The sequence below is a fragment of the Phyllostomus hastatus genome, unplaced genomic scaffold (assembly GCF_019186645.2).
Source record: "Phyllostomus hastatus isolate PE091 unplaced genomic scaffold, TTU_PhHast_1.1 phas_contig_147, whole genome shotgun sequence".
NCBI classification, from domain to species: Eukaryota; Metazoa; Chordata; class Mammalia; order Chiroptera; family Phyllostomidae; genus Phyllostomus; species Phyllostomus hastatus.
The window spans coordinates 7,276,946-7,293,892 of NW_025333603.1; the positions used below are offsets into that span (position 1 = coordinate 7,276,946).

Sequence of the window (16,947 nt, forward strand, 5' to 3'; positions counted from 1 at the left end):
AGTGAACAAAGGGGGAAAAATTAGGACAACAGTAATAGCATAATCAATAAAATACTGTTAAAAAAAGATATATATGCCCCAAATGAAAGGAAAAGTCTCCAGAAAAAGAGCTAAATGAAATGGAGGCAAGCAATTTATGAGATATAAAGTTGGAAAAAATTATTATAAGGATGCTCAAGGAACATAGTGATAACTATAAGCAACTCAGTGAGAGCTTCAAAAGCATGAAAAAAGACATAGAAACCATAAAAAACAGTCATAAGTGAAGAATACATTATCTGAAATAAAGAATACACCAGAAGAAATAAGCAGTAGGTTGAATGAAGCAGAGATTCAAATCAGTGATTTAGAAGGCAAAGTGGTAGGAAACACCCAATCAGAGCAGCAAAAAGTAGAATTTAAAAAATGAAGATAGTTTAAATAACTTTTGTAGACAACATGAAGTATAACAACATCTTCATTACAGGGGTACCAGAAGGAGAAGAGGGAGAGCAAGGGATCAAGAGCCTATCTGAAGAACTAATGATCAAACACTTGCTTAACCTGGTGAAGGAAAAAGACACACAAGTCATGGAACCACAGAGAGTCTCACATAAAATGAGCCTAAGGAGGCCCACATAAGACATATCACAATTAAAACAGCAAAGGTTAAAGACAAAGAGAGATTCTTTAAAACAGCAAGAGAAACACAGTTGCCTACAAGGGAGCTACCATAACACTAACAGCTGATTTCTCAGCAGAGACATTTCAGGCCAGAGGGTTTGGCATGAAATATTCAAAATGATGAAAAGCAAGGATGTACAAACAAGACTAATTTACTAAGCAAGTCTATCATTTAAATTGAAGGGAGAAATAAAGAGCTTCCCAGACAAGAAAAGCTAAAGGAGTTTGTTACCACCAAACCAGTATTACAAGAAATGTTAATTAGCCTTGAAAAAGGGGATGAGAAGGAGGAAGGAAAGAAAAAAGAGGTAGAGGACTGAAAGAGAAGAAGACAACCACAGAGAAACATAGTTAAAAGTATAAAATGACAACAAATAAGTACCTATCAATAATCACTTTAAATGTAAATGGCTTAAATGCTCCAATCAAAAGACATAGGGTAGCTGAATGGATAAGAAAACAAGGCCCATGTACATGCTGTCTACAAGAAACCCACCGCAAAATTAAAGATACACACAGACCAAAAATAAAGGGATGGAAAAAGATGTTTCATGCAAATACAAATAAAAAAAGCTGGGGTAGCAATACTTATATCTGACAAAAGAACTTTAAAATAAAGGCTATAATAAAGACAAAGAAGGACAATACATAATGATAAAGGGAGCAGTCCAACAAGAAGATATAACCCCTGTACACATATATGCACCTAACATAGGATCACCAAAATAAGTAAGGCAAATGGACATAAAGGGAGATTGACAGTAATAGTAACTGTATAGTCATAGTATGTTTCTTTTTCTTTTTAGAAGATTTTATTTATTTATTTTTAGAGAGAGGGGAGGGGAGGGAGAAAGAGAGGAAGAGAAACATAAATGTGTGGTTGCCTCTCAAGCACCCCCTACTGGGGACCTGGCCTGCAATCCAGGCATGTGCCCTGAATGGGCATCGAACTGGCAAATTTTTTCAGAGGCTGGTACTCAGTCCACTGAGCCACACAGCAGCTAGGGCATAGTATGGGATTTTAACACCCCATTGACATCAGTGGATAAAGCTTTCAGATAAAAATAAATCAACAAGGAAATGGTGGCCTTAAATGACACACTAGATCAGATAGATTTCATTGATACTTTCTGAGCATTTCACCCCAGAGCAGTAGAATGTACATTCTTTTCAAGTGAACGTGAAACATTTTCTAGGAGAGACCACATGTTAGGGTACAAAACAAATATCAATAAACAGAAGAAGACTTAAATCATATCAGGCAAGCATCTTTTCTAACCATAATGTTATGAAACTAGAAATCAATCACAAGTTAAAAACTGAAAAACACACAAAACATAGAGGCTAAATAACATGTCACTAAACAATGTGTTGGTTAACAACGAGATCAAGGAAGAAATAAAAAGATACCATGGAATAAATAAAATGAGAAAACAACAACCCCAAATTTATGAGACACAGCCAAAGAAGTCATAAGAGGGAAATTTATAGCATTACTGACCTATCTCAAGAAACAAGAAAAAGCTCAAATAAACAATCTAACTTTACACTGAAAAGAAACTTGGGAGAAAAAAAATAATAAAGCCCAAAATGAACAGAAGAAAGGTAATGACAAAGATCAGAGCAGAAATAAATGAAACAGAACCTAACAAAACAATACAAAAGATCTATAAAACCAAGAGCTGGCTCTTTGAAAAGATAATCAAGATAGACTAACCTTTAACCAAACTCATGTAGAAAAAAGAAGACCGAAGTAAAGAAAATCAGAAATGAAAGAGAAATAAAAACTGACACCCAAGAAATACAAAATATTTTAAGGAAATATTCCAAACAAATATGCCAACAAATTGGACAATCTGGACAAAATGGATAAATTCCTGGACATACAATCTTACAAAACTGCATAAGGAAGAACCAGTCAACCTAAGCAGACTGATTACACAAATAGAACTGAACCAGTATCATAAAACTCCCAACAAACAAAAATTTGGGACTGGAAGTCGTCAGATGTGAATTTTAACAAACATTCAAAAAAGAACTTACACCTGTCCTTCTCAAACTATTTCAAAAAATTTAAGAGGAGGGAAGACTCCCAAGCTCATTTTACTAGGGCAGCATTAATCTGATTCCAACGCCAGATAAAGATACCAGAAAGAAAGAAAACCATAGGCCAATATATCTGATGAACATAGTTACTAAAATCCTCAACAAGGCCCTGGCTGGTGTGGCTCAGTGGATTGAGTGCCAGCCTGCAAACCAAAGGGTCGCTAGTTCAAATCCCAAACAGGACACATGCCTGGGTTGTAGGCCAGATCCCCAATAGGGAGCATATGAGAGGCAACCTAACATATAATAGAAACAGTCTCCTGGACACAGAACAGACTGACAGATGTGAAAGGGGATGGAAGTAGCGGGGCTGAGTGAAAAAGTTGAAGGGATGAAGCCCCACTGAAAAAGCAACATATAGACCCACACAACAATTTCCCTCTCATGATTACCAGAAGGAAAGGGAAGTGTGGGAAGGTGGAATAGTGTAAATTGCAGACAAATGGTGATGCAAGGGGGCTTGTCTAGGAATGGTGAGCACACAATACAATATACAGATAATGTATTATACAACTGTACACCTGAAACATGCATAATTTTATTAACCAGTGTCATCCCAATAAATTCAATTAAAAAAACACCAAATTTTAAGGTTGATAAGAACTGAGGTGTCAAGTATCTTTTTCTTTTTCTGTCTGGCCAAAGACTATAGCTCTTAAGTATCTTCTCAAGAATGGGAATCTTCCTGTCAGTTATGTTTATAACCTCTATTAGTAGTGAAAATTTTTAAAAAATTCTAGCTTTATATTATAATTTGAAATATGTCTTCTAGAGAATACAATAGATGTCATCATTTTTAAAAATTTTAATGCATGAAGATTGTTATTATACCATCTGGACAATTATACTACTAGGACTTTACTTTTTAGGCTACTTTAAACATGAAAACTTTCCCTCTCAATCAAAGGGTCTATAACCAAACTTCAAATTACAGGTTCAACACTATTTTAATTATTTAAATTTAATACCATTTGAAAAAGTCTTTCATTGGATTTTGAAAAGAGAAAAAGTAAAATATTCTGATAAACCTTACCTTCGTTTGCAAATCAGGAACCATAAAGCTGATGCCAAAGCAAAGAAACCAATTCCGAACATAACAGCCCCAGCGGCCAGAAAATAGGTTAAGTGATAAAAAGAACCTATACAAATAAATTATAAAAGAATATTTCATGCATGTATCCTCAATCTCTAGGTAAAATTAAGTGATATAATATTTTAAATGACACCACATAGTGTGTTAAACGTAGCATGTTACAATATTAACTAGGAAGTCAGGAGACCTGAATTCTGCTGCTGTACAATTCTAATAAATTTCAAGACCCTGAGTTTGAGAATTATACAGGGCCTCATGTTGATTAGGGCCCAGGGTGCATTTCTGTCACCCTGCCAGGATTTGAGACTGAGGTTTTGTTTCTTTTTGTATAGCTGTCACCTCCTTTTTTTCTTACCTAGTTTTCTCCCTTCCCTATCTCACTGTGAATTTATTTTTCTAGTATCACATTTTGCAGCCCTCCAAAGTAAGACACTTCATTTTAAGATTTTGATTATCAATCACTAGAAAAAGTTAGATGAGGGAAATGAAGAACGAGTATAAGGGATTTTTAAAGATCTTAGGAATTTTAAAGTGTTTTACCTATGCTTTCTCTCAAGAACAGTAAAAGATCATAGCCAAACCTAAATAAAAACAATATAAAATAGTAGCATATCACATGTCTATAACTGAAAAAGCCCATAGGAATTATAGGTATAACTCCTTTTTATAGGTGTTAAAATTGAGGCCCAGGTAAGAGAAGTAACTAAACTAAGGTTAGGTAGCAAATTAAAGCCAGTTCTCTGTTTATTCTATTATCTTAACACCAATAGCCTTAATGCTGGTATCTATGAAAGGAAAAAGGAATAAAAAAGGCAATTGTAGTCAGAGTGGTCAAGGATTCTTTAGGATTCTGAAATATGCTCCTTAAGCAGAAAGCAAGCTGTAGAAAGCTTTCACAGAAGGCTATGTAGAGCTTGAAGGGCCCTAAAACAACCTAAGAGTATATTATTTGGGGGAAGAAAGGGGTTTAAAAGTGTAAAACTAACAGAAGATCTTTATATATAAACACATGGTAAGTTCTGTTAGGCATATGACATGATAAAGACTGTTCTCATACTTTGTTTCCTAAGTAATTTCCAGCTTTCAAAAACCTCAGTTTTTTTTCCTTAATTTCTAGCTTCTTAAATCTTAGTTTTCTTTTGGTTCAGAAATGTCTACATTTGGGAATTAATTGTACTAAGAAGGTTATATAAGACTGATAATCAAAGTGATATTTATAATACAAAAAAACCTCTAAATGCCTCACATTATGAAGTCAATTAAGTCAGTTAGGATGATATTATAAGAGAAATTTATAGTATTCTTTAATTTAGTTCAGGGTTTCTTAACCTCAACACTATCGATCTTTTTTTTTTTTATTGTTGTTCAAGTACAGTTGTCTCCATTTTCTCCCTACCACTCTTCCTTGTCCCATCCACCCACACCTTCAATCCTGCCCCCTTTGGCTTTATCCAAGGGGTCCTTTACACAGGTTCCTTGATAACCCTTCCCCTTCTTTCCCCTGTTATCCCCCTCCATCCTCCTCTCTGGTCACTGTTAGTTTGTTCTTTATTTCAATGTCTCTGGTTTTACTTTGCTTGCTTGTTTGTTTTGTTGATTAGGTTCCACTTATAGGTGAGATCATATGGTATGTATTTGTCTTTTATCACCTGGCTTATTTCACTTAGGATACTATTCTCTAGTTCCATCCATGCTGTCACAAAGGGTAGGAACTGCTTTCTTTCTGTTGTATAGTATTCCATTGTGTAAATGTACCACAGTTTTTTGATCCACTAATTTACTGATGGGCACTTAGGTTGCTTTCAGCACTTGGCTATTGTAAATTGTGCTGCTATGAACATTGGGGTGCATGGGTTCTTTTGGATTGGTGATTCAGAGTTCTTAGGGTATAATTCCAGCAATGGAATTGCTGTCCAAAAGGCAGCAATTTGAACCAGATAATTTGTTGCAGGGACTGTCCTATGCATTGTACAAGAAGTGTCTCCAGGTATTAACATGTATTCTGGAAGGTGGGCAAAATTGCCCTAGTTGAGAATCACTGATGTAGTGGTATAAGATGTCAGATAGTATTAAGTGATAACACCAAGATAGTTAAACTCACATTTAAAAAATTTTAAAGACAGCCCCTGGCTGATGTGGCTGAGTGGATTGAGCACCAGCCTGCTAACCAAAGGGTTGCTGGTTTGATTCCCAGTCAGGGCACATGCCTGGGTTGCAAGCCAGGTCCCTAGTGGGGGGTATATGACAGGCAACCACAAATTGACATTTCTCTTTTCTTTCTCCCTTTCCTCCCTTCTGTCTAAAAATAAATAAATAAAATCTTCTTTAAAAATTAAAAATTTTAAAGACATAGTTGTACTTGGATATAAGATAAAGATCTCTGTGGACAAAAGAAGAAAAACAACAGACAAATAAGTAGGGACTAAAACCACAGGCATACTAGATCTGGAAGCAGGAATTAGCTAGAAGAAGCAAAGAAAATCATTGAGATAAGACCTAGATGAAACCACTCTCTGGCACAGTGAATGATATAGTATTACCAAAGTCTCTTAGAGAAGGGAGTCCTGAGGCACTTATAAAGACCAAAAATGAATTAAGGAAGAATCTTGGGAATAAAAATTTCAAAAATGTTAAAATGGAGTAAACTCTTCCTTGAACATAATTAATGAAATAAATGATAATACTGAGAAATGTTCCCAGTTACATAAAGAAATAAAAATATGATAAATAAATTACATTTAGAAAATATTGAATATGTAACATGAAGCAAATAAGGGTTCCAAAAGAGAGAATAGAGAAGCAGCTGAGAAGCAATGTTGAAAGAGATACAACCTAAGATTTTTACTTTAAAAATATTTAAATTTGTGCATAGTAAAATTCACTTTTGTGCATGTGTTTGCAGTTTTATAAGTTTAGGAAAATACAAAGGGTGTTTAATCATTACCACAATCAACTTACAGAACACTTCCATCACCCCCCCACCCCACCACTGCCCCAAATTTCCTCACACTGCCTGTAAGCAGTCAAGCACTAACTGCTGGTAACCACTAATTATTGTCCATTCACATTCTTCAACCTTATACTTTTGCCTTTCCAGATTTCTTATATATGGTATTATACAACATATGGCTTTTTGAGTCTAGCCTTTTTCCACTTTGCATAATGCAGTTGAGATTCATCCATGTTACTGCATGTATCAATAGTTCATATATTTTTATTCTTGAGTAACATTTCATTTTATAGATGTACCACAGTTTGTTTATTCCCCAGCTGAGAGACATTTGGTTGTTTCCAGCTTGGGGGTGTTAGGGGAAAAGCTACTATATACTTGCATACAGATATTTGTTTAAATATAAGTTCTTATTTCAGGAGTGTCAGGTAGGAAGTATATATTTAAATTTATGAGAAACTGCCAAACTGCTTGCCAGAGTGACTGTACTGTCTTGCTTTCCCACCAGCAATATACAATAGTTCCACTTGCTCTGTATCATTGCTACCACTTCACACTGCCAGTTTTATTTCAGCCATTCTAATACCTGTATAGTGGCTTTTCACTGTGGTTTTATTTTCATTTCCTTAGTGAATAATGATGTTGAGCATCTTGCCATGTGCTTATTTGCCATCCAAATATCTTCTTCAGTGAAGTATGTGTTTAAATCTTTGCTAACTTTTCAGAATTCTTCATACATTCTGGATACAAGTCCTTGATTAGATATGTGATTTGGAAATATTTTTTCCCAATATGTGACTGTCTTTCCAGTTCTCTTAAGTGTCTTACACAGAGAAAAACTTTTTTATTTTGTTGATGTCCAATTTATCAACTTTTTTTCTGTGGGTTTTTCTATGAGTCTTATCTGAGAATTTTTTGCCTAACCCAGGTCATGGAGATTTTCTTCAATGTTTTCTTATAAAATATTTATAGTTTTATGTTTACATTTAATTTATTATTCATTTTATATTAATTTTTGCATAAGGTGAAAGGTATGAACCAAGTTCTTATTTTTTCATATGTATATCCACTGGTCCAACACTATTTTTGAAAAGACTAACCTTTCTTCATTGAGTTGCCTTTGCATCCTTGTCAAAAATCAATTAGCTATATTTGTGTCAATTTCTGTACTCTCTCTATTCTGTCCCCTTGACATATATTGTATATCCTTTCACCAAAAACAATAATATCTAATATTTATAGAGCAAATACTATATGACAGGCACTGTTCAAAGTGTTTTATATAATTCTCACAACTCTATGAGTTAAATACTATTATTTCCCACTTTACAGATGAGGAAACAAGCAAAATTAGGTTAAGTAACTTACTCAAAGGCATACAACTAGTGCCAGAACAATAGTAATTTAAAAATTGCCAAGGTGCTCCCTTATGTAGGTTGAATGAATAGACACAGAATATCTTCAGATTTTTTTAGAAAAAAGGTATGAATGCTAAATATATAAAGGTATCATAAAAGAGAATATCTAAATGGCCAATAAACACAGAAAAACTTCATTAATAACCAAGGAAGTGTAAATTAAACTACAACGAGATAATATGACAACTCTGTTTGAAGCCTAAAAATGGAAAGGGCAGAAAATATCAAGTGTTGCTAGGGAGGCAGAGAAACCTGAACTCTCAAACAGCGCCGATAGGAATGCAATTTTGTGTAATACCTTGGAAGACTGTTTGGCATTATCAGTAAAGCTGAACATATATGTAGCCCAGGGCCAGTGACTCTTATCTATGTACCAAACTGAAGTATGTACATATGTTAACAAAAAAATGTCCTGGAATGTTTATAGTATCACTATTTTAGAGCCACAAGTTGGAAACTGCTCAAATACCCATTAATAGTTGAATTAATAAATTTAAAAAGTTGAATTGGCCCTGGCTGGTGCGGCTCAGTGGATCAAGCTCTAGTTTATGAACCAAAATGTCTCGGTTTGATTCCATCAGGGCACATGCTTGGGTTGAGGGCCAGGTCCCCATTGGGGGGCGGTGCATGAGAGGCAATCACACATCGGTGTTTCTCTCCCTCTCTTTCTCCTTCCCTTCCCCTCCCTCTAAAAATAAATAAATAAAAAATCTTAAGAGAAATACAAAGTTGAATTGATTTAAGAAAACAAAATACCATATAACAATAAGAGACAATAACTATATGCACAATGATATGAATTAATTTCATAAACAATGCTGAACAAAAGAAGATAGACATAAAGTTCAAATACAGATCAGGAAGAGTTCAGGGAGGCTGTTAATGGTCTGTTTCTTATACTAGGTACTGGTTGCATAGATGTATTCAGTGAAAATTCATCAAGCTTAACACTAATGGCTTATAAATAAAATAAACTAGATCTATTTGTGCCAGAATGAATAAAACTAAAAACTAGAATTAATGATCAGTGAAAAAAGAAATTTCTATAAATTTATATTCCATTATTCCAGTTATGTACTAATGTCATTTATGCACATTAAAAGAAAACATAAAATAATAGTATTTTTAAAATGTTAATCTAGCAAAAGTATTAAAATAAATCAAATTCATATTAGTTGTGTCTGGAGAGAACATGAGGGGAATGAGATTATACACAAAACATAAACTTATCATTACAATATATTATCTTTAAAAAGTTAAAAATTTGAAGTTTATATGATCAAAAATATTTATTTAGTAGGAGACACATAGATTTTTTTGTCCTTTTTTATTTTCACTTTTCTTACTTTCTCAAATAATTAAAAAATATGAGAACTATATGGTCTCAATTTATTCAAAGAGAAAAAGTGAGAAATATTTGTATAAGGAAAATAATTAACATTAGTTATTCTTGGAATAAGGGCTTATAGTTATAATGTTCCATTCCAGACTTTTCTGTATATTCAAATTTTCTACCGTGTATATTGGAAAACTCACCAAAAGTTTTTTTGAAGATTCATATGTAATTCCTAATATACAAAAGTAGTATTTTTACTTTCTTGATTCTACCCTTAAGTATCCTGTCTAAAGTAAGGACTCCTCACTTTCAACAGTCATTCTATCATATCACCATGTTTCTTTGTTTTTATTAATTACTATCATAAGTAATCTTTTATATGTATTGGTTTATTGTCTATTGTCTCTTCTTTCATAAGAAAATAAGTCTTTTTTTTCACTGTGGTAAGTCTCAGAATTTAAAATGACTGGTTACTCAAAAAATAATTTAATGGTCAATGAATGAATGGTAGGCACTGGCTAGATGTTTGTATTACAAAAAAGAGCCCTGGCTGGTGTGGCTCAGTGGATTGAGTGCCGGCCTGCAAACCAAAAGGTTGCTGGTTTGATTACAGTGAGGGCACATGCCTTGGTTGCAGGCCAGGTCCCCAGTAGGGAATGTGCAAGAGGCAACCACACGCTGATGCTTCTTACCCTCTCTTTCTCCCTCTAAAAAATAAATAATAAAATGTTTTTAAAATGAGTAATATAAGTATGTTGCTTAGTTATGTGAAAAAGAATAATTGCTGTTAAAAAGTATTACAGTTGTTGTAAGAGAAAAAATAACAAAATACAGACACAGAAAGATTTGTAAAAGGATAGGAGTAAGTTAAAACAAAATGGCTCCATAGATTAGTTAGTGCCAAGAATTGATGATTCAAAGATAAGAAGCACTTGATCAAAATGTTTATAGTCTGGAGAGGACAAGATATTTAAACTGATATATTCATTAAAATATTCTAAGTTCTATGATGGCCTGTTGACAATGCTAAGACAACAGAAGCAATTTGACCAAATGCAGGAATGGTTTCCTTAAGATAATAGCTGAGCTGAATCTTATGGAATGAGTAAGACATAGGTAAAGAGGCTGTCTTAAACCAGGTCATAACTCTTCCATCTTAACAAACAAATGAACCAACCAACCAACCAAAAAAAAACAAAACACCTCTCTTTTACCCACAGCACTTTCCAGCTTACAACTGATCCTTTTCTTACCATTTGCAGCCAAAACTCTTAAAGTGGAAATTTTTAGTTCTTCACAACTTCTATTTCAAAGGTCATGAAATAACTTCATTAACACAAAATAAAAACATCACTATTGACTATTCTCTCTCTTGTCTTGGCATTAGTAACCTAAATTCACCTTGTTTTCTTCCCTTTTCTCTGTCTATACCATTATTGCCTTTGTAAGTCTCTCTTCCTCTGCCCATATATCCTTTAACATATATATCTATATCTAGGTATAAATAAAGAAATATCCCTTATTTATATCTAGTTAGGTATGTTAAAGGATGTATGGAGATACACACACACACATACACACACATTAACCAGAAGTATTTTCTGATTATTTTTTGTGATTATACCAGAATGCAAGTCCTATTTTATTTTTTGAGTATTCATAAATTACCCATTTATTATAAATTTTTAGGGTTTTTCCATATTTCAGGCTCATGTTTACTCCAATTCAACCAACATCTATTGAACACCAAATATGTGTGAAATACTGTTTGAGGCACCAAGCAAGGGATAAAAATCCATTTAAATAAGAATGAATCCTTGCCCAGAGGTTTCAAAATCTATGATGAAATATAAGTAGGGCTCATATGCAACCAGTATACAAAGTTGGCCACACTGGTGGTTTTAGTTGGTGTCTGCTTTTGATGGATATCAGACTAACTAGATCTGAAAGTTTATTATTACATTGACTGGATTTTAATGTTCTATTTGAAAAATGAGAGTCATACTATCTATCACACAGAATTAGAATAAAGAATAATTAAGATAATGTTGCAAGGAATTAATAAAATAAATGGTAAGATGTCTCAAACTTACCATGCATATATCAGGCTATAAAGGAGGACTAAACAAGCTTTACATAATTATTGTTACACATATCACATCTCAGAAAACTATACAATAAATTTTGGAATTTATAACCTAATACATACCCTAAAGCTGCCATATTTGTGGAAATTTAAAATCACATTGTAAATAACTCATGCATTAAAGAAGAAATCAATGGAAATACGTAGAACCAAAAATGAAAGCATTCTCTATAAATATCTGCAGCAACAAACCTGGAGCCAAATTCAAGGGAAATATATGGCACTAAATGCATATATTAGAAAGGAAATCTGAAAAATAATGAGCTTGGCATTCAAATTACAAGTTGAAAAGGACTGTCAAAATAAGCCCATATAATGTAGAGGAAGGAAATAACAGAAATTAATGAAATGCAAATTAAGATTTTTGGTAAAGAATAATAAGATGATAGACTTCTACTAAGATTAACCAAATTAAAAAGACATACGTAAACAATATTAAAAATGAAGGACAAACAGAGTTATAGCAGAGATTAAGAAAATACTTTAAACAAATTTATGCTGTTTTAAAACTTATAATAAGTTATATATACCTAAAAAATGACTTACAAAAAGTGACTCAAGAAGTACTAGAAAACCTAAATGAACATGTATCCATTATATTGAATCAGCAGTTACAAAATTTCCCCCAAAGGAAAAAGCAGGCCCCAATAACTTTACAATTTCTACTGTATACCCATGATTCAAGTATTTCTTATCTTATACAAGGTCTTCCAGAAAATAAAAAGAGCTTGATGGCTGTTTGTCCAAACACATTTTCCTCTTCTTCCCAGGCAAAAAGCTAGACTACATATCCCAACTTCCCATACCATTAGGTGAAGCCATGTAACTGAATTCTAACCAATGGAATTTGAGTGGAAGTGATGTCATAAAAAGCCCCCAAGCATTTATCTCCATGTTCTTTTTTCTTTAGGTTTAACTGAGATGGAGATGATCCCCGGGAAACTTTGTAAGCCATGTGTCATCATGAATCTAACTGACACTCTACCCAAATAAAATGAAAACACAACACATCAGAATTTGTGGGATGCCACTAAAGCAGTACTCAGGAAAATATCTATACCAAAAAACTGCAATATTAGAAGGAAATGTGTGAACAATTTTAAAAACTATAATAAGTAGAGCAAATTAAGCCCAAAATAAACAGAAGGAAAAAACTAAAATGAAATAGAAAACAGAAAAATGATAGAGAAAATTAATAAAACCAAAAGCTGGTTCTTTGAGATCTATAAAATTGACAACCTTCTAGCTAGACTCATCAATAGAAAGAAAAATGGGTCTCTTCTCCTGCTGCCCAAGATGCCAAAAGGAAAGAAGGCTAAAAGGAAGAAGGTGGCACTGGCCCCTGATGTTGTGAAGCAGGAGGCCAAGAAGATGGTAAATTCCTTGTTTGAGAAAAGGCCCCTAAATTTTGGCATTGGACCAAACATCCAGCCCAAAGGGGACCTCACCTGCTTTGTCAAATGGCCCCATTACATCTGCTGCAGAGGCAAAGGAATGTTCTTTGTAAGAGTCTGAAAGTACCTCCTGCAATTAACCAGTTCATTCAGGCATTTAGTGTGCCAAACAGCTACTCAACTACCTAACCTTGCCCACAAGCACAGACTGGAGACAAAGCAAGAGAAATAGCAGAGATTGTTGGCTTGGGCTGACAAAAAAGCTGCTGGCAAAGGGGATGTCCCTACTAAGAGGCCACCTGTCCTTCTTGTAGAGGTTAACACTGCCATAATCTTGGAGGACAGGAAGTTGCAGCTGGTAGTGATTGCACATGATGTGGATCCCATCAAGCTGCTTGTCTTCCTGCCTGCCCTATGCTGTAAAGTAAGGATTCCCTATAGTATTACAAAGGGGAAGGCCAGACCCCAGTACACAGGAAGGTCAACACCATCATTACATTCACATAGGTTAACTTGGAAGACAAAGAAGCTCTAGCTAAGCTGGTGGAAGCTATTTGGGTGAATTACAATGACAGATAGAAAGAGATCTGCTGACACTGGGTAGGTAATTTCCCAGGTCCAAAGTCGGTGGCTCATATTGCTAAACTGGAAAAAGCAAAGGCCAAAGAACTGACCACTAACCTTGGCTAAGTGTATACTGTTGAGTTTTCTGTCCATAACAGTAATAGAAATTCCCCTTCAAAAAGAAAAAAGGAGGGCACAAATTACCAACATCAGAAATTAGAGAGGTGACATTACTACAGATTGCAAAAGAACAGTAAAGCAATATTATAAACAATTTTATATTAATAAATTTGACAACTTACATGAAATGGAAAAGTTCCTTAAAAGACATAAATTTCTAAAGCTTATTCAAGAAATAGAAAGCACAAATAGACACATATCAATTATAGAAATTGCAATTGTAGTTAAAACTCTTCCTAGAAAGAAAACTCCATATCCATGTGGCTTCACTGGTTAAAGTCTTCAAAGATTTAAGGATTAGTATTAAATAAGAATTAATATTAAAACAATATTAATTCCACACAAATATTTCCAAAAATTTAAATACAAGAGAACACTTCAGTTCATTTTACGAGGCTAGCATTACCTTGATACCAAAACCAGGCAGGAACAAGAGTGAGAGCAAGAGCTAGAGAGAGAAAGAGAGGAAATTTTAAATTGTACATATAAGCAGACTTCATCTGTGTTCATAATGCATAACATAGATGCAAAATGATCATAGATGTAAAAATTCTAAACATTTTAGCAAATGAACACAACATTATATTAAAAGGATAATACATCATGTCCAAGTGAGGTTTATCACAAGAATATGGGGTTGGTTTAGCATTTTAAAACCAATCAAAGAAATATACCATATTAACAAGTTTGGAAAGAAAATGTACATGGTCGATATGGATCTATAAAAAATTTGATAAGGTTCAACATCTATTCCTGATTTATAAAAAAACAACTCAGCAAACTAGGATAGAAGGGAATTCCATCTGATAAAAGCCATTTACAAAAAATCAGATGTCACGGTTAAAGACTGAATGTTTTCTTTCTAAAATCAGGAGCAACGCAGGGGTGTCCACTTTCACAACTTCTATTCAACATTGCACTCACTGAAGGTTCTAGACAGTGCAACCAGGCATGAAAAAAGAAACAAAAGGCCTCTTGATTAAAAAAGATGAAATAAATGTTTATATTCTCAGTGTTATAGTCTAGATGGTTTTGCACCCTCCCCCCACAATTTATATGTTGAAATCCTAATGCCCAGTGTGATTGTGGTCTTCAATGAGAACTAGAAGGTGAGGCCTTCTGGAGGTACTTAGGTCATGAGAGTGGAGCTCTCATGAATAGGATTAGTGCTGTTAATAAAAAGATCCCACAGAGCTCACTAGCCCCTTCCACCATGTGAAGACACAGCAATAAGCAAGGAGAGGGATCTCTCCGGACGTAGAACTTCACCATGCATGTACCCTAATCTCAGACTCCCAGCCACCACAATGGAGAGAAATAAATTTCTGTTGTTTATAAGCCACCCAGCGTGTGTATTTTATTATAGCAGCTCAGGTGGACTAAGACACCCAAGGAACATGATCATCTGTGTAGAAAAACCTGTGGAGTTTTAGATAAATTAGAACAATTAAATGAGCTTAAGAAGATTGTAGGGTACAGGCTCAGTAGACAAAAAGCAATTGTCTTCTGAAACTTCACAACTCCCAGAAGAAAACACGAAAAAAGTTTTATGATGTTAGTCTTGGCAGTAATTTCATGAATGTGACACCAAAAGCAAAAGTAGATAAGTGAGATTATATCAAACTGAAAAGTTTCTGTGTAGAAAAGGAAACAATCAAGTAAAAAGGCAACATACATAATGGAAAAAGTATTTGCAAACAATAGGGGTTAATTTCCAAAATACAAAACCCTAACCCAATAGCAAAAAATCTCCTAAAACCCAATTTACAAGTGAGCTAAAGACTTGACTATTTATTTCTACAAAGAAGACATACAAATGGCCAGCAGACATATAAATAGATGTTCAACATCCCTATATCACTAACTATTAGGGAAATGCAAATCAAAACCACAATAAGATATCAACCCACACCTGTTAGGGTAGCCATTAAAAAAAAAAGACAATAAGTTTTGACAAGAATGTGGAGAAATTGAAACTCTTGTACACTGTTGGTGGAAATGAAAAATGGTGTAGCTGCCATAGAAAACAGCATGCAAATTCCTCAGAACATTAAAATTAGAACTACCATATCATCTAGCAATCCCACCATATCTACCATAGGGGGGGTTTGGAAAAATTAAATTAGCTAGTGAATAAAAAACATAAAAAGCTGGGAAGAGTTATCAAATATGTTATTAATCTGATGAGAGTAAAAGTCAATCTTAATTTTCAACGCAGTATATTTTATTACGTGGACATCTATTATGTAAGATATATTCTTCCTTCAATAAATACTAAATGACTTTGAATCCTTGTCAGAGTTATCTTTTTTAAAAAATATGTTATTTATTTATTTTTAGAGAGAGAAAGGAAGAAAGGCAGAGAAACATCAATGTGTGTTTGCTTCTCTTGCACCCACTACTGGAGAACTGGTTTAAAACCTAGGCATGTGCCCTGACTGGGAATCAAACCTTCAACCCTTTGGTTTGCAGGCTGGCACTCAATCCACTGAGCCACACCAGCCAAAGCTAGACAGTTAGCTTACAGTTAGCTTACTGTTAGTTTACAGTTAGTAACTGCTATCTAACTGCTATCTGGCTTTTCACAGAGTCAGTGCAAACAAATGAAACTTGAAATAGCAAGGATATATAATCAAATATTACTTGCAATAAGTGACACTATTAGAAAATGTATCTAAGCCACAATAGATTAGTATTCCTATAGAAATATCTTTAATGTTATGCTTTACTAGCATGTCTTTTTTGCTGTTTGCTTTTTTAAATAACTAAAACAAATTCATGAGACAAAAACAAAATTTGTTCATTCTTACACAAATGAGTCTGACTCGTGCATACTTTATTCTAATTTCTCAAATCCTGAGTTTTGCTTTTCCAGCTGTGGTTCAATACATAGCGCTCTAAGCAAATAATGTTTAAAATAAGGATTCTACATCTAGGTGTTTATTTATTTGAAATCAGGATTTTTTTTTCATTCTGAATACTTTCAGTAAAGGTTATATTATGGTATCTCTTTATCTGCTTTAATTTGGTCTGTGTTAAATTGATAAAATATAACCTTACTCCTGCTTAACAGTACATCTTTCATTATACAAGTTAG

The 16,947-nt window shown here is 34.0% G+C and overlaps 1 protein-coding gene and 1 pseudogene across 1 annotated transcript in view; one reads left to right on the forward strand and one right to left on the reverse strand.

Moving 5' to 3' along the window:
• Positions 1–12,534, reverse strand: part of CUNH1orf185 (chromosome unknown C1orf185 homolog) — a 34,590-nt gene extending 22,056 nt beyond the window's left edge. The window contains exons 1-2 of the mRNA XM_045858125.1: positions 12,519–12,534; positions 3,803–3,908 (exon numbers count right to left, since the gene is read on the reverse strand). Of these exons, the coding sequence (XP_045714081.1) occupies positions 3,803–3,908; positions 12,519–12,534 (122 nt within the window). The remainder of the gene's footprint in view (positions 1–3,802; positions 3,909–12,518) is intronic.
• A 474-nt stretch (positions 12,535–13,008) lies between these two features.
• On the forward strand, positions 13,009–13,796 carry LOC123831287 (annotated as a pseudogene).
• Positions 13,797–16,947: the final 3,151 nt, after the last annotated feature.